This window comes from Poecilia latipinna, unplaced genomic scaffold, assembly GCF_001443285.1.
Source record: "Poecilia latipinna isolate Pla-1442-1.1 unplaced genomic scaffold, P_latipinna-1.0 Scaffold1308, whole genome shotgun sequence".
Lineage (NCBI taxonomy): Eukaryota > Metazoa > Chordata > Actinopteri > Cyprinodontiformes > Poeciliidae > Poecilia > Poecilia latipinna.
In genome coordinates, this window is record NW_015113924.1 from 155,009 (window position 1) to 175,569 (window position 20,561).

At 40.6% G+C, this 20,561-nt stretch overlaps 1 protein-coding gene across 7 annotated transcripts in view; it reads left to right on the forward strand.

Moving 5' to 3' along the window:
* vav3 (vav guanine nucleotide exchange factor 3) overlaps nucleotides 1-20,561 on the forward strand; it is a 111,100-nt gene that overhangs the window by 68,831 nt on the left and 21,708 nt on the right. For all 7 annotated transcript variants that reach the window (XM_015055292.1, XM_015055293.1, XM_015055294.1 and 4 more), the window contains 9 exons: nucleotides 736-804; nucleotides 1,884-1,970; nucleotides 2,067-2,152; nucleotides 2,492-2,624; nucleotides 7,020-7,129; nucleotides 10,750-10,851; nucleotides 15,619-15,710; nucleotides 17,829-17,851; nucleotides 18,583-18,601. In XM_015055292.1, coding sequence (XP_014910778.1) covers nucleotides 736-804; nucleotides 1,884-1,970; nucleotides 2,067-2,152; nucleotides 2,492-2,624; nucleotides 7,020-7,129; nucleotides 10,750-10,851; nucleotides 15,619-15,710; nucleotides 17,829-17,851; nucleotides 18,583-18,601 — 721 coding nt within the window. The remainder of the gene's footprint in view (nucleotides 1-735; nucleotides 805-1,883; nucleotides 1,971-2,066; nucleotides 2,153-2,491; nucleotides 2,625-7,019; nucleotides 7,130-10,749; nucleotides 10,852-15,618; nucleotides 15,711-17,828; nucleotides 17,852-18,582; nucleotides 18,602-20,561) is intronic.

Sequence of the window (20,561 nt, forward strand, 5' to 3'; positions counted from 1 at the left end):
CCCCCTCCCCCCCCCCTTTCCCCCCCCCCCCCCCTCCTTTTTTTTTTTTTTTTTTTCTTCCCCCTTTTTTTTTTTTTTTTTTTGTCATCAGCGATTAGCTCGCCCCGCGCTCATCCTTTCTCCTCTCCCCTGTTTGAATTCCCTCAATAAGTCCACCATGTTTGGCCGCCCACTATCAGCAGAGCCACTCCCAGCCTCTGTATCTCTGTGGATGCGGGGAGGTCGGAGCACAGGCTTGATAAATAGGCCTCTGTCGCCTTGCTCGTGATAATAATGCCCAGGTTGAGCTTGACTGACACCGGGGATTTGAGAAACGCCAGGGCAGGACAAACACACACACACACACATACACTGTATCTCCCTCAGTGTGGCCTCATGCATGCATGACATCTGTCCTTATCCTTCACTGCCGAGGTCTAGATGTCTTGTTTACGCAGTGCTGCCGCACTGGCAAATAATTTCAGATATAAAGTGATGCGCATCCACACAGCCTCCTATGGATGTGTGCAAACACACACACACACGCACACACACTGTATCTAATTTATTTTAGGACCAGGCTGACTTTTTTCATTTTCTTTCCAGAGCAGAAACCTTAAGTTTTCATGTACTGACTCTTTATCAATGTTTTTGTGTACGCTATCTTTTATTCGCCTTCATGATTTTTTTGTTCTTTTCTGTGTGTGATTTTTTTTTTTTTTTTTTTTTTTTTTTTTTTTTTGCTTTGTTCAACAGGAACTGGTAAAACACACCCATGACGCCTCTGAAAAAAGTAATCTACGGACAGCGCTGGATGCGATGAAGGTATTCCTACAGTCCTGTCCCAACATTTGCTGAGAATATAGAAGTTTTGTTACTAAAGCCACTTAATGAATTAATGGACAATGTTTTTTTTTAAGTGTTGATAAAGTATTCAACCTTTGAAGCTGTGAAAAACGTTACCCACCAACTTTACACATTTAGAGCCTTTATGCATCAACCTGATGTTGATCTGTTCACATAAATCCCAGTAAAATGCATAAAGATTTTGTGGCTGCAATCTGACAAAATGTGAACATGCAAAAGCTGCAAGAGCGGGAAATACTAATTGAGTATCTTTGAAACTGCATGAATTTCAATAATGCGTTTTCAAGGTTTGGAAAGTGCTTGATTTCTGTATAAAGGCCTTGAAAGTGCTTGATATTCTATCTGCAGTTTTATATGAAAGTTGGAGTAGAAAAGACTCCCTGCAGAAAGTCTAGTGGTCATATATATGATGTTTAATCAAATAATTCAAGCAGGAAGGTAATTTAGCTTAACACACATTTTCAAAACATAAAATGTTATGATATTTTAAGTTTACGTTGTCCCATCTTGTTAGAATACTCATACAAGACATTATTAGTAACAGTAATAAACACAAGTGGTAGAGTAGTACTTTACATATTTTTATTCAAATAAAAGTAAAAGACAAGTTTATTTTAATACAAAACTAACAAAAACTGGTGACTCTTTAGTTAAAACAAGCTTGTTCTTTCGGTAAAGTGGGTGCAGTATCCAGAAATTTTACTCAATAAGAGTAAAAAGTGCAGGACAGTAAAAATACTCGTAGAAGTCTCTTTTTCCAAAATTTGTTACTCAAGTAAATGTAAATGAGAAAATGTAACTAGTTACTACCCAACTCTGTTAAAACAAAAAAAAGTGATGTCATATGACAGTGAATTGAAACTCTTCTTTTGTTCCTTGCATTGTTTTTATCTCCAAAGTTTGGTGCTGGAAAAGTTTGAAAACTTTTACTGTGGGGAAAAACGTACGAACATTAAATCCTCCACGCAACTTTCCAAACTTTTCCTTGTGCACTAAAGTTGAAGTACACTCATCGCCGTTTTGATGTGTGTGTGCAGGATTTGGCACAGTACGTCAATGAAGTCAAACGGGACAATGAGACGTTGCGAGAAATAGAGCAGTACCAGAGATCCATTGAAAACCTGGTAAGTCCACGTAAAGCCACGGCGGTGATTTAGTGCTCTGGGTTTATACCGCCAGTCGAAAAGTGATCCGTCTCTCTCTTTATCTGCTTCCCCCAGAACCAACCTCTGAGCAACTACGGGAGACCCAAAGGCGACGGGGAGGTGCGGGTGACCTCAGTGGACAAACGAGCAAAGCAGGACAGGTAGGACGTCGAGCGAATCCAGATAGAAGGAGGGGCGATGCGCTGGAAGCCTTCCAGAGAACGCAGAAGCTCAGGACGAAGTGTCGATGAAGGCAAACCTGTTATTCCCCCGCTAAATGATGTAATTGGGTGAACTGCAGCGTAGCAAATGAATGTCATTAAGGGAATCTTCCTCCCACTCTGTAAGCTCCAGGGATACAATCGGCTGTATTATGCAAGACGAACTGTAGGGGGTGATTTTTTTTTTTTTTTTTTTGTAAAGTAACCACAGAGTTTATGCAAGTCTGACTCAAGAGAAAACAGATTTTCATTCAGTTGTTGCTTCGATCCCCTCCGCAGGCACATCTTCCTGTTCGACGCTGCCGTGATCGTTTGCAAGCGCCGAGGGGACAACTACGAGATGAAAGAAGTGATCGACCTGCACCTCTTCAAGATCACCAACAACCCGACATCCGACAAGGAGAACAGGAAGGTCCGGGTCCCGAAGACGCAATGGTTCAAACTGCTGTCTTAGAACGTCATGAAAGTTCGAGAAATGATACCCGATTTGCTGCACAGCATTCATACTGAGAGTTTGTTTTGCCTCTCATATTAGATGTAACGCATGTTGCATCACTGCAAGGTTTGCAGCTCTCTAACCTGCACACAGAGCCTACTAAAAGTATTCACACCCCTAGCATATTTGCATTTTGTCCCATTACAACCATAAAGTTTAGTTAATTTTACTGGGATCTGTAGACCAACCCAATGCAACGCAGAGTTGGAAAACATAAGGAAAGTGATCCATGTCTTTCAATATTACTAATAAAATCAGAAAAGTGGGGCTGTTAATATGTATTCAGCACCAAATACTGAAATACCTCTAAATCAAATCCTGTGCAACTAATTACCTTTAAAGTTCATATTCCAATCAATCTGACTGAGTTGGAGCATTTTGCAAAAAAGAATGGGGAGGGGGAGTCACTCTAGATGTGCAAAACGGACATAAGTGCGCCCAAAACCTACAAATAAAGTTTGTGGTTGACAAAATGTGAAAAAGGTTCAGGAGGTGTGAACACGTTGCCAAGACCCTGTAGGCAATTGTCATAAATCTGCTCTGAAACAAGTCCGTCTACTTTTCAATTTGGCTCGGAATCTTTCTGTCAATCAATTGCAGGTTGTTTTTCTCTCTTTGCTTATTGCCAAAGTAAAACATGGTGATGAGAAAACTTATTCCAGCTCTAAGATGGTAAATCAGTTACACTTTGGCAAAGGCAGAAAGATGAATCTTTCTGCAACTTTCTCTTTGGATAGCTTTCAAAACCGTAAAAACGTAACTTTTTTGAAAACGAGCAGTTTGCATGTGTACGATTGTTCCTAATTATCATGAAAAATGCTTCTGTATGGATGTATTGGTGAAAAGTTATTGAATATAAAATACCGTATGTCTGGGAGACTTTGCTTTAAATTTTATACTGCAGTACTTGACGAAGGCTCTCTCTCCCACTTTAGCTGTGATTTACTGAAGAGCTTTGGATGGTATTAAATTTCCCAAACAGCTTCTTGCCGGGTAGGCTGTCCCAGCAGGACCGTAGTCCGTTTTACAGTTTTACTGTAGTGTTTAGCTTTTAAAATAGATAAAATAATAACAAAATTGCTCTATTAACATGCCGTAAAAATGACAAGGATTAAACAATCCCCGCCTAACGAGTCGTCCGCTCTAACGAAGGCGAGATCTGCGACGTCAGGCCCATTATTGCCTCTTTATGACCGAGTCAGCAAAGCTCGGAGACCATGTTGGAGTCCTGACAAACCAATTAGCGGAGCTATTTCTGCGTAATGAACGACCATAACCATTTGTCAGATACACCCAGGTTCATAAACCTGAATGAAAATGAACTTAGCATGCTCCTTTATAGGGTCTTATAAGCACCTGTAACAGTCTCTCTCTACCCCGCTGCCGCCTTCTGCGCCGTAAATCCCCCGGCGTGCTCCGAAAATGAGCTACACGCAAAAACCTTTCAGGCTCATAACAGGAACAACAAAATAATTAACAGAAAGCAGTCCTAAATAATTTGCTACATGCTTGTTCCTACTCTTGTTTTACATTCCCTTATTAATTATTTTTTTTTCTTCCCTCCGCATCCTTCTGAAACAGTGTCAGACTGGAACAGCCTGCCTCCTCCCAGATGGTGCTATCATTAAACCTCGCTTTGGGCCTGACTACTCTTGTACACACAGTGAATACAAAGTGCCAACTGGGGGAAAATATTGCCAATCATAATGAAGAATGATATCTAAGGCGTGCCAGGAAACATTGATTTGGGTAATAATGACGCAGTAATAGCAGACATTAGTGGGCTTAGGCCCATATGGGCTCGCAGGATTATATTTATGAAGGTTGCAGCTGTTTCAGCGTCGTTCACCTCTGACATGAAGAATGTAACGCCTTTTCTTTGGTGCTATATTTGCGCTAGCCATGATTGAAATGAACACGTCTGCTTGAAGGTAGCGAAATGAGAACCTCCATCATAAAAGCAATGTTTGTATGCAGATTATCTGGAGGTAAAACGGTTTTGCATAAAGTATTCAGAGGCCATGGACCGTCAACAAAATATAAGCTTTTTTTATATATATAAATTATGTTTAAATGCTTTCAGATCAAGCATTAGTTCAGCCAAAGACGCCAAGTTAAAAGTAATCGGGTCATATTTTTTTTCCTATTAAAACCACACAGATGATTTTATTGTAATTTCTCTTGCTTAGCAATAACTTTAGTAAGAAATATTTAAATGAAACAAAGTAGAAATATATTATTGTAGGTTGGGAGTCTTGGATATTTTTGACTTAAAAAACGCTTTGTTTCCTGACTTTTTGGGCGGAATATTTTCTGTTTTGTTTGGTCTATAAAATGTTTTTAGTCCATACTCGCCGGCATAAATGAGACATTTCTTGGAAAACTCTTGCTCTAATTATCCAAGTTTAACAAGTGGACGTGTCCGAGGCTGTTTTGAGACCCAACTTAGTATTGCAAAGAGAAAAATGCTTTGTGTTGGAACATTTTTCACTTATAAAGATAGGAATTTGAAAATTTTCTAAAAGTTACTGCATCAGCTTCATTCGGTATCAGTCTTGAAGTATTTAAATTAGCTTGTAGTCGAGGGTCACAGTAACGGCTGCAAACATCCTGAACACCTTTCTTCAACAGCTAGCTAACTAAACATCAAGCTAAAACCTTTCTTATTAACTCCTTGCTATTGCTACTTTTTATTTCTTTCATTACAAAAACTACAAACAAGCAGCTTTATCCTAATTGCCTGAATGCTTGGTAGGTTGCCATCAAGCTAGCAAAACTACTAGCTAAACATTATCAAAACTAGCAAAGGACTCCAAATTGTTGCTAATTTGTATCTAAGCTAACTTCAGCCATGTAAAGACGATCATTCTGGCTTTAATATTCAAAACTAAATATTTTGATGAATCCTGGTCTGTCCTATGAGGTAAAATAAATCCAAAAATAAAGTTTACATGTACATAAACAATAGCCGCAAGCTAGCAATTAGCAAGTAAAACATAAATGGTCTAGATTTATGAATAAGATTTGAGAATAATATCTTCCATCGCCACTTACATAGATTTTAATACATTTTTAGACAGTGTAGGAGTTTTGGGGAGTTTAATGATCTCCACTATAAAGGTATAACACAAATGGAAAGGAGAAACAACATCATTAATAATACAAGCAGCCGTTGTTTATAAATCTGGGAAAATTATAAGGTAATTTAAAGCTTCGGTTGGAGAAAATCACACACGCCTGAAATCACTCATGCTAGTTGTCAAGCACAGTGGTGGAGGAGTGATTATCTGGATTTTATAGCCAGAGGCCTTCAGCACCGTGTGATATATTTGCTCATTACATTAAAGCTTGTCCAATATTTTGTCATACAAATGAGAGGATCATCACACGCGGTACAGAAAATTACAGAATGGCTGATTATGAAACAAATCGAGGTAGAGATGATCTAGTCAAAGTTCACACTTCAACCTGATTGATATCCTGTGGTGGCACCAGAAGAGCTTTGAAAGGAACTGAAGCAATCCTGTGTTCCTCAGCAAAAAAGAGCTATTGAATCCTGGTGTTTACTTAGTCTTCCCATGACTTTATAATGAAGGCTAATAGCATTTTAATAGCAGCCTGCAGACCTCTTTAAAACAAAAAAAGATAAAACAGCTCTCATAAAAAAAAAGAAAAAAAAACAAACATTGTTTCTCCCCTTTTATAAATTGGCAGGAAGACACTCTCACCCCTCAGCACAGGCCACGGCGTCCACTGGGACCGCCAGCGTGGAGCGCCGCTTTTTCCTTTCCTCTATTCATCCGCTCGAGGAAATGCGCCGCTGCTCTTTTCTAACCGCGCGGTGAACCCGCACCGGCTTAACCTTCACAACCGAGTGCGAGGAGTTTGAAACCACGACAGGCAGTCGTAAGAAGCGCGTCCCGCAAAAGCATCCACTTTACCACGCCGCCTAGAAACGCAGAACAGCCCGAGTCGGCACGGAAGCTAATGGGATATTTAGCCTTTAAAGTGGATAATTGCAGCCGATTGCAGACCCGCTCGCTGCTTGGGTCTTTGCGTGCCGTCTGAAACCCAGCAGCGATGCGCCACAGTTAACTCGCACTCATTTTTTCCCCCCTCTTCCTCTGCATCGCTTCATTTGCTCTCCTCCTTCTCCGGCTTTGTGCTTGCTCTCCCCACGGCATCCCTCCTTCATTTTGCATCTCTTTGTCCCCATCTGTCTTTTCTGCCTCCTCTCCCTCAGTGTGTTTTGCCTGCCATTGTTTCATCTCCTGTCTCAAACACGTTTGTTTTTGTCTGTTTCTGTTGCAGTGGTCCTACGGATTCTACCTCACTCACAACCAGGGCCAGAACGGCTTTGAGTTTTTCTTCAAGACCAAAGAGCTGAAAAAGAAGTGGCTGGAGCAGTTCGGCATGGCCATGTGAGTGTGCTTTTTCTGTGCAAGTGCAACGACGCGATGGTCTCACGTCACGACACGTCGCTCACCCTGTTATTCTGGTCCGCGTGTAACTAAGGGATGACAAAAATGAAAGTGACACAGAGGGGAGTCGGCCGGGAGACACGCTCATACCGAACATTGCATTCAGACAGATGAATCTCTCGCCGCGTGTTGTCGAACTGCATCGACCGGTTCTTGTCCTGGACCGGATCCAGAAAGTGGCTGATTCCAAAAGTAAACAATAGGTGAAAGAAACAATAATCTGCAGTTCAGCTGTAGAGCCGAGGCAGATCCAGTTTAGCACATTGTTCCATTTTCCAAAGGAAAGCCCAATCCGTGGTTCTTAGGCTTTCTTTCTAAAATGAATCCAACCTGAGCGACGGCATTAACTTCTTACAGATCGAATGCAGCAGAATTAGCCTGCACTTGCATATGTTCAGGTAACAGGTGAACCTTGTCTGTACATACTACTGACAGACACTGCTAGCAGGCAACAGTTTATTATTCCAGGCGCAGACATGCACCTTGCCGGTAACTTTCCCAGGATTACACCATCTGTTGTTGACAAGCACTGCAATCCCCCCCTTCGCTATTATTGTCCCCGTGACAGAATGTAAAGAAAGGAGTAGGAGTATTATTTGTGTCTGGGTGAACAGCATGTTAATGCAGTTGATATATATTCACTGTTCCTTTGTCTCTGTTCGGTGTGAATACTTAAGGGATTGTCGGGTGTTGATCCAAATTTCCTTTCCTTCAGTGTTTGTTTAGCTCTTTTCCGATGTCATTAACATTATCTCTCCAACTCTTGTTTAGGCTTGGGTAGCTAATTATTTGCTTGCATACTTTAAATGGAGAGTAGACGGGTTTAAAAGTAAGGTTTTGAGAAGTGTTGATTAGTTTCCTTACTTGCACTTGAAACAGCTCCACTGCTGTAAGTTCGTAGAAAAATGAAGGAATCCTAACGTCTGCTGACACCCATCACTAATTAATGAGATCAATAATCGTTCCCTTTAAAAGCAGCAATTAGTTATTTAGGCTTACTTTGAAGTGACTTTTTTAGCTGCATGTTGTGAGAAAACTAACTGTACATGATGGTTTATTAGTTGTTGTAAATGATTATGGAGGGCAAGATTTTTAGCTGCTTCCATTCACTTCTATTGTATTCAATAACAAAGCAGACTATCCTTTTGACACAGTTGTTGGGAGAAATAGAAGTGCCAGGGGAAAAATGGATGTTTCTAACCCATCTGATAATGTTACTGAGGTTAAACCTCACAATAACAGAAAAAGAAAAATTAAAGGTAAAATCCTAGTGCTTGCTGATAACTGAGGTACGTGTTATTAATTTATCTTGTTGCTACTTCTAGTCATGAAACAGGTCTACTGGCATTCAAAATAGTTACAGGAAAACAAAATGAGCGAAATAACATTTTATAAGTAACAAGAAGAGCTCTTAGAGGAAGTGAGGATGAAGAAGCTGAAGTGTTGATGTGAGACTGAGAAAGCGGGAGCTATATGATTTAGCTCGTGAGGCTAAATTAACAAGCTGCAGGAACAGAGAGGTGTTGCAGAACAATCACATGTTCTCTCTCACGCTCTTCATTTTCAGACCAGTCGACGTTTGGAGCTTTTAGTCACATTATACGTGGATTTCTCCAAAAGAGAAATCACACCGGTTTAACATTTCTTCTTTGAAGAAGACACAGTGTTGTCTTGACAAGAAGATATTTTATCAGTACTGAAAAAAATGACCAATTTAAATGTTTTACAAGACTTAGACTGTGTTTAAAAATGTGTAAGAATATTACCAGATTTTACTAAAGTGTTTGTTCTTGATTTATTCTCATCATCTGAGTGATTTCATATTAAATCAATTTTAGAGTTTGAACAAATTATCCAAATTAACTGTGCAGTCCAAACTCAACTCTTAGCGCAGTGCTAATAAAAACCGAACTTTGCTGTCATTAGTAGTAACATTTCTCTCATGTTGTCGACAATTACTTTGTACTTTCCTTAAAGTAAATCCTTTTTTAACTGAACGTTGTTGAGAAATAATCTTTATTATTGAACTCAGGAACTGGAATCAAACTTCTGTTGAGCATCTTTTAGTTCCAAGTTGGTGCTAACTACCATTAGCATCGCAAGCTAACAATGTTTCCTGTGTGTTCAAACTCATGTCCACATGCAGACATTTTTCAGCACACAACTTAATAAGATGCAAACCATCAAAAATGCTAGCTTACGAATGACACCAGTCACTTTCACCTGCGTTAGAAGCCATGTTGAATACTAAACACAGAGCTACTTGCCAGCATTCAGTTGAAATCCTGGCTTCAGGAGGCGTCATGTTGTATTTCTTTGTTTGTTTTATGGTGGCTGGCAGCCCATCTGTGGTGGTGCATTGCCACCACCTATTAAACTGGATTGTGGGCAGGAGAAACGGAGAAAAAAAAAAAAAAAAAAAAAAAAAAACCTTTCCATCTTAATAATTAATCTTCATATTAAATCAAACTCATATTAAGTCTGTATTAAAAAAAACTTAATTTGAGTTTTTAATTTACTGACATCACTGCTAAAGTGTTTTCAGTTGTAAATTTAATATTTTCTATCTCAAGAGATTTATTAAAACCTGTGTGTCGTCTGTGTTGGCCTATACATCTTCTGAATGCAGTAATATGAGGTTATCACAGCTGGATAGCACTTCGCAAATACATCTTGCCATTTTATAAAAGACAGTTGGTCATTTTTAAGGGGCAGCTGGTTTCTGAAGTTTAGTTGCACCTGTGTCATTACACAGAGCAATAAAAGCCAAGTTGACAGAAAAAGGACGGCTGAAAGAACTTTATTTGGTCGTAAAAATGCCAACTATGTGGATCAACAGCATTTTCCATCATTGCCACATTCGTCCTATTTTCCACAAAAGGTCAGATTGACTAATTCTTCCAGCTTCCAGGAAAGCAGCTGCACATATGTAAGACGGTCAGATCATACCTGGATACCTGAACTGTAAAAAGTCTTATTCATGAAAACCTGGGCATTTCTTTCCTCTCTTTCTCACTCACTCTCTTTCTCACTCACTCACTCTCTTTCTTTCTTTCTTTCTTTCTTTCTTTCTTTCTTTCTTTCTTTCTTTCTTTCTTTCTTTCTTTCTTTCTCCTGCCTTTGTTTGTCTTCATCCCTTCTGCACGCTGCACAGACACAGTTGCTTCTTTGTCCCCAGGGGTGGAGGAAGCCTCTCGTGTTCATTTTGGGAGCAGACCTCGCCTGTCTACTCGCAGTCCTCCCCTTCCCACTTCAAAGAAGTGTATCGGTTGAAATGCTGCTGCAGCTGCGGAAGAGTTTGTCTGCCGCAATTAGAAGTAAAAGGGGGAGAAAAAAAAACAAAAACAAAGTGTTGCTCTCTGCTTTCAAATTTGACATCTTTATCCAGCAGCCTGACAGTTTGCAGCACTGAAACAAACCGACTTAACAAGCACAAAGTTATTTTTGTTCATTCAGTTACATTTTTTTTTATATATATATGTATATATTTGAGCCTTCCTAAAGCGGGCTGGTTTTATGAGAGGTTTAACGTTTATGCCTTTGCTCCTTTTATTTCTTAGATCAAACATCCGTCCTGAGAACGCAACCAACAATTTCCACGAGTTCCGGATGCACACCTTTGAGAGAATCACCTCCTGCAACTCTTGCCACATGCTGCTGAGGTAAGAGGCTCGTCACTCTTCACACGCATGCACACCAAAAAAGAGACGAAGCCGGGGCGGCACAAAACATCGTCAGACACAAAGACGCTTTAAAACCGCCGTCACACAAGACCTTCAAAAAAAGGCCTCGACTCCCCCCCCAACCCCCCTGTTCCTCTCCAGTGTACCCCAACAATCCATTCGCCGCTTCGCCTTTCTCTCCCTCTCCTTCCTCGGCTTCGCTTATACAGAACTCCTTTTGAGCTCGCTGAATGCTATCGGCGACCCAGAGGACTGCGCCTGGCGGTCTCTCCCCGCAGCAGGGACGACTGAGTGGTTTCACCTACAGAAGACAGGCAGCGAGAAAAAATGTCTGTCACACTCCGGCACTTCTTCAAGGCGACGGATGGAGAATGGGGACGAGATTATTGCTCTGTAACAGAGAGGGAGGCGACGGAAAGAGGCTCTTTTCTTTTCTATTCTATTCGGTGTGCTTGTAGCTTTTCTTTCCCATTTCTTTTTTCATAGTAGCTGGTAAAAAAAAATAAAAAATCTGAAAAAGCTGCTTGGATCAGTTTGAAGAGATTTAGCTTCTCACTTGTCACTTAATTGGGTTGAATATATTTAGATTAGATATCAACATGTAATGTTCCATTCAAAATCAATAATGGCCTAAGTTTTTGTTGGCCAAAAGTGGTTTTTTTTTTTTTTTTGTTTGTTTTGCTGAAATCAACTACTAGCAAGAAGGGGGTGGTGATTTTTATTTTATTTTATTTTATTTTATTTTTTTGCCAAAATCCTTTCTGGCAACAAATGACTTGGGCCATTATTTTAGGAAGGTGACGATATGAAGTTGAGCTTGTTAACCTTTAGTCAAAACGCTGTGTGTGTCAGACTACCAGCATTGCACATCAACACGTTGCTCATGGTGGCAGCATGTCGTAGTAGCTCTGTTGCGTAAATGTAATCCTGATTTGTTCTTTTTGTAGACGGTTTTTTCATAATGGTTTTGGTGGAGAAATTGCATGTCGGACAGTTATTCTCTCTCTCGTTTCGGATGCTGGGCAACTTGAAGGATTTTTGCTCTTTCTTTTTTACTTTTGAGCAACTGTTATGGTGTGTAACCCATGGCAACAAGGTGTTGTTTTTCCAACTGGGAGCAGCTGATTAGCATCTTAAAAGCTGAAGTGATACGCAAAGTACGACCCCAAATACCAGAGGAGTTAAAATAGAGACTTAAAGGGTGCAGAGCTGAAGAAACCATCTTTTCCATTTATTATAATAGGCAAGAATCACATCTCAGACTCCAAAGTTGCCCTTCTTTCTAACTCTATGCCCAGACACCGATTTAAGGAGGGACAGCAAAAGCAAATGAGGTGGATTAGCAGAGTTTTCCCAATAATTGAGAGATGTCACTGTCGAAATATTGTCTCTGCTCTCTGGACATTCAGCTGTTGGCATGTCAGACTACAAACACAGCAACAGTCTTCAGTCAGAGGTCTCTTCAGACTGGTTGCGAGACCGACTGCTACCAGAGATCCTTCCTGTCCACATCATCGCCATCTGCAACAATTCTTCAAAGATACTTAGACGATATGAGTTACAACATTTGACTTCAATTTTGGATGGATAAAGTACTTGACTGAATTGAATCTGAATTGAAATATGGTAGTAGCAGCATCATGCTGAGGGGACAAAGGGGGGTTATTGGGGGGGAATAGAAACTGGCTATTGATGTGTGCAGACTGGTCCCAACTTTACTTATTATTGTTTGTTTTTGTGTGTGTGTGTGTGTAATTTTGAAGAAAATGAATTTATTTAATTAATTTCAGTTTCCTTTCACTTAACAATGATGCACAAATATATGTCGGTCTAAATGAGGTTGCAACGTGACAAAATGTGAAAACAATCGAGGCTTATGAACTCTCTTGCAAAGAGCACCATGCGTAGCAGTCTTCCCTCCGGTGTTTTATTGCTGCGTTCATCTGAATTCCCCACCCACATTACAAAATTCAGAGTTATTGTTTCGACAGCTGATTTAATATTCACTAACCTCTTCAGACGGAGCCTCTCTTAAATCTGCTTTAGAGGCTCTTAGGACAGGCTCGAGTCACACTTTTGCTCTTATTTGTTTTGGGTAGAAAGTTGGGCAGTAGAAAGATTATTCCCTAGTAGAATATGTGTTGTGGTTCAAAGAAAAGGGTACAGAAACCTTGACGATATTTACCGACATGCTACACTGCAGGAAAAGTTCAGTAGAGCTCTGGTTTCACCACCTGACTTGAATGAATAATCTGAGGGAAACGTTAGGTTGAGTTTTGTGAGTTCCAACCCAGATTTGGATCACGACTCATTAGAGCATCAGGCTGATTTTAAATGTAACGCCTGGACAAGAAGAAGAACATTTTCCTGTGGATTTAAGCTTGCGGTAATTCAGTTTGAATGATTCTTAAAAATTCACAAATCTCACCTCAAGGCACAATGCAAGTCGAGCCTCTCCAGCTCATATTAAAATTTATAGTAATCAATTTGAAATCAGTTTCATTCATATCGATACAAATAATGCAGTTTAGTTGCAAGATGTGATTGTCATCATGAAGTGCCAATTAGTCAAATTTATACTGGCATTCCATTTTATTAAGAAAAAAATGACATTATGTTAATCTAGAAATATCATTTGTGACAAATATAAACCCAGCTATCTTCTTCTAGTTATGCCAGATTACTTTATCTATGTACGCTGAGAAACGGGGAAATTACTTAATGGCAGCAGTGGGTCAAATAATCACAGAAGAGTCACATTAGAAGCATCTGGTAACAGAAGGGGTGTGCATAAGACTGACAGTCATAACAGCACCTGGTGTGACCATGAAGGAGTCTTCATGAATGCTTCTGACTGCTCGGTAAATAATGACACTTTCAGTGCAAATTTTCCGTTGAAACCTTGCATTAAAAGTCCATTAAAAGTGTCAACTTTGCATTGACAGTGCAATTATTTACCAAATAATGCAAAGCTGACGTTTTTAATGGACTTTTAATGCAACTGTTTGAGCAACTTTGCATTAAAAGTGCCATTGTTTACCGAGTGACACTTCATGACGACATTCATAAAGACTCCTTCGTGTTCATAACAGGCCTTGTCACGTTTATGACGGTGTCATGTCAGTCTTATGCACACCCCTTCAAATAAAGTGTTACCAAGTTTCTTTTATGAAAAATAAATCGATGTAGAGTAGTCTTTTTTTTTTTTTTTGGCAGTACTAGTTCCTTCTTCCAGAAAAGACACGGAGCTGAAGGCAGAAAGAAAATAATTTGTTCTTCTTATAGGGAAATATTTATGGAGGAAGTTGGCAGCATAACTAGTTAGCAGCTGCATCCAGAACAGAAGCACAATTTGACACTCAAGAACGTTTTCCAGGCTGTGATTTCTATAACTGATCAATACACATTCCCTTATTTCATGAAATAAGGGAATGTGTATTGATGATCTTGACGATGGCATTTGACGAAATGTAATGTTTGCTTGTTTCACAATCGGAGACTGCCTTGTTGTTGAGATGTGCTATACAAATAAACTTGACTTCCACACAATATTAGGAGCAATTTCACGAAACCATCGAGCCATTAAAGCTTTCTATAGGAAGTAAAAACGACAAATATTTGAGTTCGCAAGCTTCCGAGGATCACCGGGGGCCAGAATCGGTGCTTTATTAAGGTCGGATGGAGCAAAACATCGTAATTTAACACATGAGCCATGTTCTTTTTTGTTCCAAAGCACCAGCTCAAAGATAACGATTTAAACTTTTCCTTTAGAGAGATTAAATGGATAATTAGCCAGAGCGCAGGACTTACTTTTTGTCATTTATTAGGGGGCTTCTGGAGTTGTTATGCAAAACAAAACGGGTTCATTGCACTGTTTTCATTCCGAAGGTCTAACGGTGCTAACTAATGCGTGAAAGCTTCAGAGGTCTGTTGGGGAAGATTAGTGAACAAACCTTAACGCAGGGTTTGCACTGCAAAAACATAAAATCTTTTTAGGTCTTGTTTCTAGTGTAAATGTTTTATTCCACTTGAAATAAAACAAAAGTAACTTACAAGCAACTTTTGAGCAAGAGGAGCTTATGTAAAGTCAATAATTCCTTATTATTGATAAAATACTTGTTCCACTCGCAAATTTTCTTAGTTTTAAAATCGGAAAAATGTCAGCTTTATAACAATTAGTACTTTTTAAATCACTATTAAAGGATTATTGACTTACAAAAAGTTTATATCTTGCTAAAAAGTTACTTGTAAATGTTTTTTTGTATTATTATTTCCAAGTGTTTTACAGAAAATACTTGGTGAGATTTTGTGTTTTTGCACAACAACATTCCACGCTTGCAGTAGTTCTTTTCCGGCTAAATGCGGTTTTATAAACTCAGAAGCTGAATCCGCACACTCTCAAGATTCATATTTGCCTGAAAACAAACGACAACAAAAAATAAAATAAAAATAAAAAAAAGTAAAATAAACGTGAGAATTTGAGTTTTATCCCGAGGAAATCTACCTGACGGCTCAATCGCAGTCCAAGAACGGCACCGGCTGGAGCGGCGCGGTGAGCTAACCGAGCTCAGTGCTGCACCTCTAACAAGAGGAATTAACTTTCCAGGCTGTTTCACAGCCCGTCTCCTTAAACCTGACAGAGTGCGGCACGGTGCTAAATCTTACACCCACCCTCCTGCCTAAGTGTGCTGAAAGCTGTTTACTCTTTCTGCTTGATCATCTGCTGCTGCTCTCCTGTCTCTGCAGGGGGGTCTTTTACCAGGGCTACCTGTGCTCCAAGTGTGGCTTAGGTGCCCATAAAGAATGCCTGGGACGCTTTGGCTGCTGCGGAAAAACAGGTAAGTCGTCCTCTCACATCCCTGCTTACTTTCTGGGGAGCCCCTTAAACTGAATTTTATAACTTGAAGTGCACTTTTATTGCAGAACACGAGAGCTGTAACACGTTCCACATAAAACTGTAGTGTGAAAATAAAAGAAAAGTTAAGAACTTTATACCTGCCTCTTTTTTTTCCCGAAACTAAGGTCCAAATATTTTATCTTTTATTTATTTTTTTGGCGTGTAACATAGATATTTATTCTGCAGCTTCTCTGCTTCCCTAGGTGTTTTTGTGTGTGTGTGTGTTTGTTAAAGGGAACGTCACTCTCTGTCGCTGCATAGCTCCCGATGCCTAACAATACTTTTACAGAGGAGTTTTCTAAAACTTTTCATTACGTCCCTGCGTGTCTGTCACTCAGCTCCCTGTGCAGGCACAATGACAGCTTTGTGCGACGTGGAGGGAACTTCAGAGAAAAACCAAAGAGAAAAACAGGCCTTCAGAAACCAGCTTAGCATGTCCGCCGAGCCAGTTTTTACGTGAGGCGGCATGTCTGTGACAGGAAGAGCTGAAAACTGAAACTATTTTATTTATTTATTTTTAGCTCCTTAAAGTGCCCAGTTGTGTTTTTGCGACATGTTTTTTTTTTTTTTTGCACTTGGGCTGAACCCTTGTAGTGCGACGGTGATGCAGCTCGTCGCACTCTTCACCTCCGCGCGTTTGGGTTCCCCTAGGAAACCGCCACCTCCTGTTGGACCTGGCATCCATTAAGACGCAGAAGCATTACCGGCGCTTTCAGGTCCACCTAGGTGGACCTGGTTTGCCGGACGGAGGAGATTGGGGTGACGCCGTCGGTCAGAGGGCGCCGAGACGCTTGTTTGAATTTACCCTCTAAAGTATTGATCTTACCACTCTAGTATCGATTCGATTCTGATACCGACTTGGTATCGATGTTATCGTCATTTTGGATTGATCCGCCCCACATTTAGCCTGCAGGCAAAATGCTACGGACTGATATGTGAAACAAGGTGGTGGCAGCATAATGCTGGGGGTCTATTTATCTGAAGCTGGTCAGAGTTAACGGGAAGACGGGTGAAGCTGGACAGTCCTGGAGGAAGACATGTTAGAGGCTGCAGGACAATAAAAGCATTCAGCCAGAGGAAGGGCTTAGATCAAATAATGTCCATTTGTTGAAATGGCCCAGTCAAAGAAACGCTTAAATCTAGTCCAGAATCTGTGGCAGCTGTTTTTTTTTTTTTTGTTTTTTTTTTGCTTTTCACAGAGGCTCTCTACCACATCAAAACCCAATGAAACACTCTTCAGTAATGTGGCTGTAAAGTGACAAAATGCAACAACAACAAAAAAAAGTCCAAGAAGCACGAATGCATTTGCAGCACACTTTCCTGTACCTGCAAATTTGCCCAGAATTTGATTTGATTGGTTGCCTATTTTTGCTTGTTGGCCTCGGGATTATTTCACCGTGTGGCACAGATTAGACAGCGGGGCGTCGCGTCACGCAGAGCCAAACAACACAGCGTTAAAAGCCTACATTGGCTTGTTTGTGTCACCGAACGATAAGGTTTTTTTTTTTTTTTTTTGCTGCCTTTATCTTTCTTATTAGCTCCAGTGCTGCTTGTCTGCACAGCAGGTCAAGGTTCAAGCTTAGGGAACAACAGGCCTGCTGAGGGAGGCGTGCACGCTGGCGCTAAAAGTAGCACTCAGATTTGTGGCGCTCCGCCAGCTGGCGTGTGTCTCCTGTGCAGGTATGCATGTGTGTTTGTGTAATTGCTCTGTTGGCTCAGGTGTGCGTGCGTGCGTGTGTGTGTGTGCTGAACGCAGTTGCGTGTGTCCGGGGGAGGAAGGTTGGTAATCCGTTCCTAAGGGAGCCAATGAAAGAAAGCGGTGGAGCAAAAACCACAGGTCTGCCCCCCCCCCTCCCCGCCTCCCTCTGCCTCGTTACCTCCTCTATCCCGGCTGTCAGGTAGCGGCAGCGCAGCAAAACAAAGCGAAGCGCGGTCAGACGCGAGCGTCCGCCTTTTCCACTAATGAGGGAGTGTTGCCTTGTACCGATGAGTGTGTGCAAGTGTTTGCGTGCACCCACTAGCCCGTCATTCACTATGCCTGTTCTCAAACTTCTTTCAGATTCCGGCTCCGTCAGAACTCAGGTGAGCTTTGTGTGTGTGTGTGTGTGTGTGTGTGTGTGCGTGTGTGTGTGTGTGTGTGTGTGTCCATGCTGATCTGCGAATGTGCGCTTGTGTTTGTGTGTGTGTCTGCAAAGCTTTGAAGGCTGCTCTCCTCTGCAGCTATTTGCCAAGGAGACTCCAATTGACTTCAGTTACTGCAGCAATACCCGACGCCAGGAAATTGAGTGTTTTCTGTAGCTTTAACCCGAGTTGCTGCTCGTGAAACTGCTGTATGTTTTTACCTTTACAACGTTTTCAACTTGCTCCGTGCTGCAAATCAGACTCGGCTTTCCTGCTGTCAGCTGCTGCGCTAATGAGAAGCGTTTGATTCTCACTTTAACTCCTATGAAACTGGAAAGGAGAAAAAGTAAAAAAAAAATAAGTAAAAAATAGAAAACCTGTGCACACGAGAAGTATGCAAAAGTGTGAGCTTTACTGGATGAATAAAGATGCTTTGCTCTCTGCGACTCTTTTTCTGCAGCAGTTCATGTTGCAGAATTGCTACGTTGGCCTGTGGGTAAGAGCAGGCCAGCTTTTTAAATATTAATAACTTGTGTTCGACTTGTACACCCCAGCTAAAGATTTTGATCCCGGTTTTTAGGGCAAATGAAAAATTGATCTGATGTTGTGCGCTATGCTGTGTGCTTGAGATGAGAATCAACATGTGAGGCTGCTTTGTTCTGAGTTGTGTTTGTGTTCTTGTGTTTTCGCAGAGCAAACATCGAGATCCAGGTAAGCGAATTAAAGCGAGGTACCCTCCCACTCTGCACACATAATTCTAGCACGCTCCCTCCCTTACGAGGGAATGTTTATAAGCACAGACTGTTCCCTATAAGAAAAATGATCAGACGTCAGCATGCAACTTTGCACTGTACAAGAGCTCATTAACACGCAACGAAAAGGGATTCAAACCCTTTGCCTTCAAAGCATATCCTCAGTAGCTGTGGCTCTGATTCAATGCCTTTGTCGTCTAATGTAGCTATGATCCATTAAATAAATCAATTTAGTTGTTAAATATCTACCAAATTAACAGAGTTACACATGCACAGAGAAATTGATGCACCAAGCTATGCATTGTCAGGTTTTAAAACAACTAAAACGGAACAATTTTCAGTTTTGAGTTATTTCAAATGAAGACGCATAGAGATGTAACATGCTACAGTTATTGTTTAAGAGAACAACGTATTTTGTACGTTGAGACATTTATGTGGTTCATTCAGGCCGCAAGAGAGAGCAAGACTTTGAGCAGATTATAAAAAGGGCAAACAAACAAAAGTTTAACAAAGGTCTGTTATCGGCACCACTTAGCTTTCAAACTCCTTTTGACAGCCTGGTAAATATCTAAGAGTTATGGGAAGGATCTACGTTAGAGCTATTTCTGTTTTATTAAGGCTTCCCCCACCGACTGTACTAAGTCTGTCAACACAGCTCTCCTGTGTTCCTCAGTTGCATTTCTTATGGGAATCAGCAGGCATAAATCTGATTCAAAATGTTAAAAAGTTAGGTACGTTAACATACAGACATTTTTTGATAAATAATAAAATTAAACTTGGAAACTAAATACAAAATGTGACAGGGTGACTGGCATCCTAAAAAAAGTCTTTATTGATGTATCTAATATAAAGGCCTATAAGTATCTTAAATTCATTTTTAAAATGTGTAAGTTGACCTTAAATACATTAATCACAGGTCTTAAATTTTGTCGTTACAGGACTTTTTAATGACATATATTCTATGTAGTGTTTTTTTTTGTTTGTTTGTTTTCCTTGCAAACAAAAGTTTGAGTTGCTCATCAACATCATCTGTGACTCACTAAGGCTACTACTAACTAGTTGTTAATATATCCTTGCTAGGTAGGTAGCATGTTTTTTTGGGGGGTTTTGCCCATGCTACGTAGCTAGCATAGGCAAAAAGACTTGGCATCTCCAAGTTGGATGCCAAAACTAGATGCAACAATATGTGGCACAATGGGGGTTAAAAGCCTAGAGAGCATGGTAAAATATGTGATTTTCTTCTGTAAATTTCTGTCAGGGCACAGGTCTTAAATTTCAATCATAATAGTCTTAAAAAAGTCTAAAAAGTCATAAATTTGAGCTTGTGAAACCTGCACAAACCCTGATTTAGAAACCTAATGTAGCAACGATGTACCAATCACCACATTTTCTTCTAAAACCCCAGACCACCTCTGCTACTGGATATCAATCAGTTTTTAGTTGAAACCAAACCTGTAAATCTTTTGTCAGAATGTCTAAATTGTGTAGTTTTGTTTTTGTTTTGTTTTGTTTTTTTTAAGTCTGGTTCCCACTTTCTGTCTCTCTGCAAAAGGACATGACTAACACTCAGTGTGTGCACAGTGTTTGTGTGCATGCCTCCATTCCACTCAGATCCTTTAATCGCTTCTAAACCAGGCTCTCAGCACTCATTTTTTCCACCCCTCCATCCATTATGCTGCAGAAAATGATTTCTGGCTGAAGATGCATTAAAATCAATAGGCATTAGATTGGCCCCGACACCTCGGCGTTTTATGATACTTCGCCGCCTCTGTTCTTTGTCTATTTTCAAACGGTGCGCTAACATGTGGCTCGTCTTTGTGTGGAGGGGAATGGAATTCGTGGCCCCGAGTCTCGATTCTCCATGGCCCCCCGTGTCTTTAGAAGTCCCATTCAGGCAGGATGGCACATGTCAGGCTGCC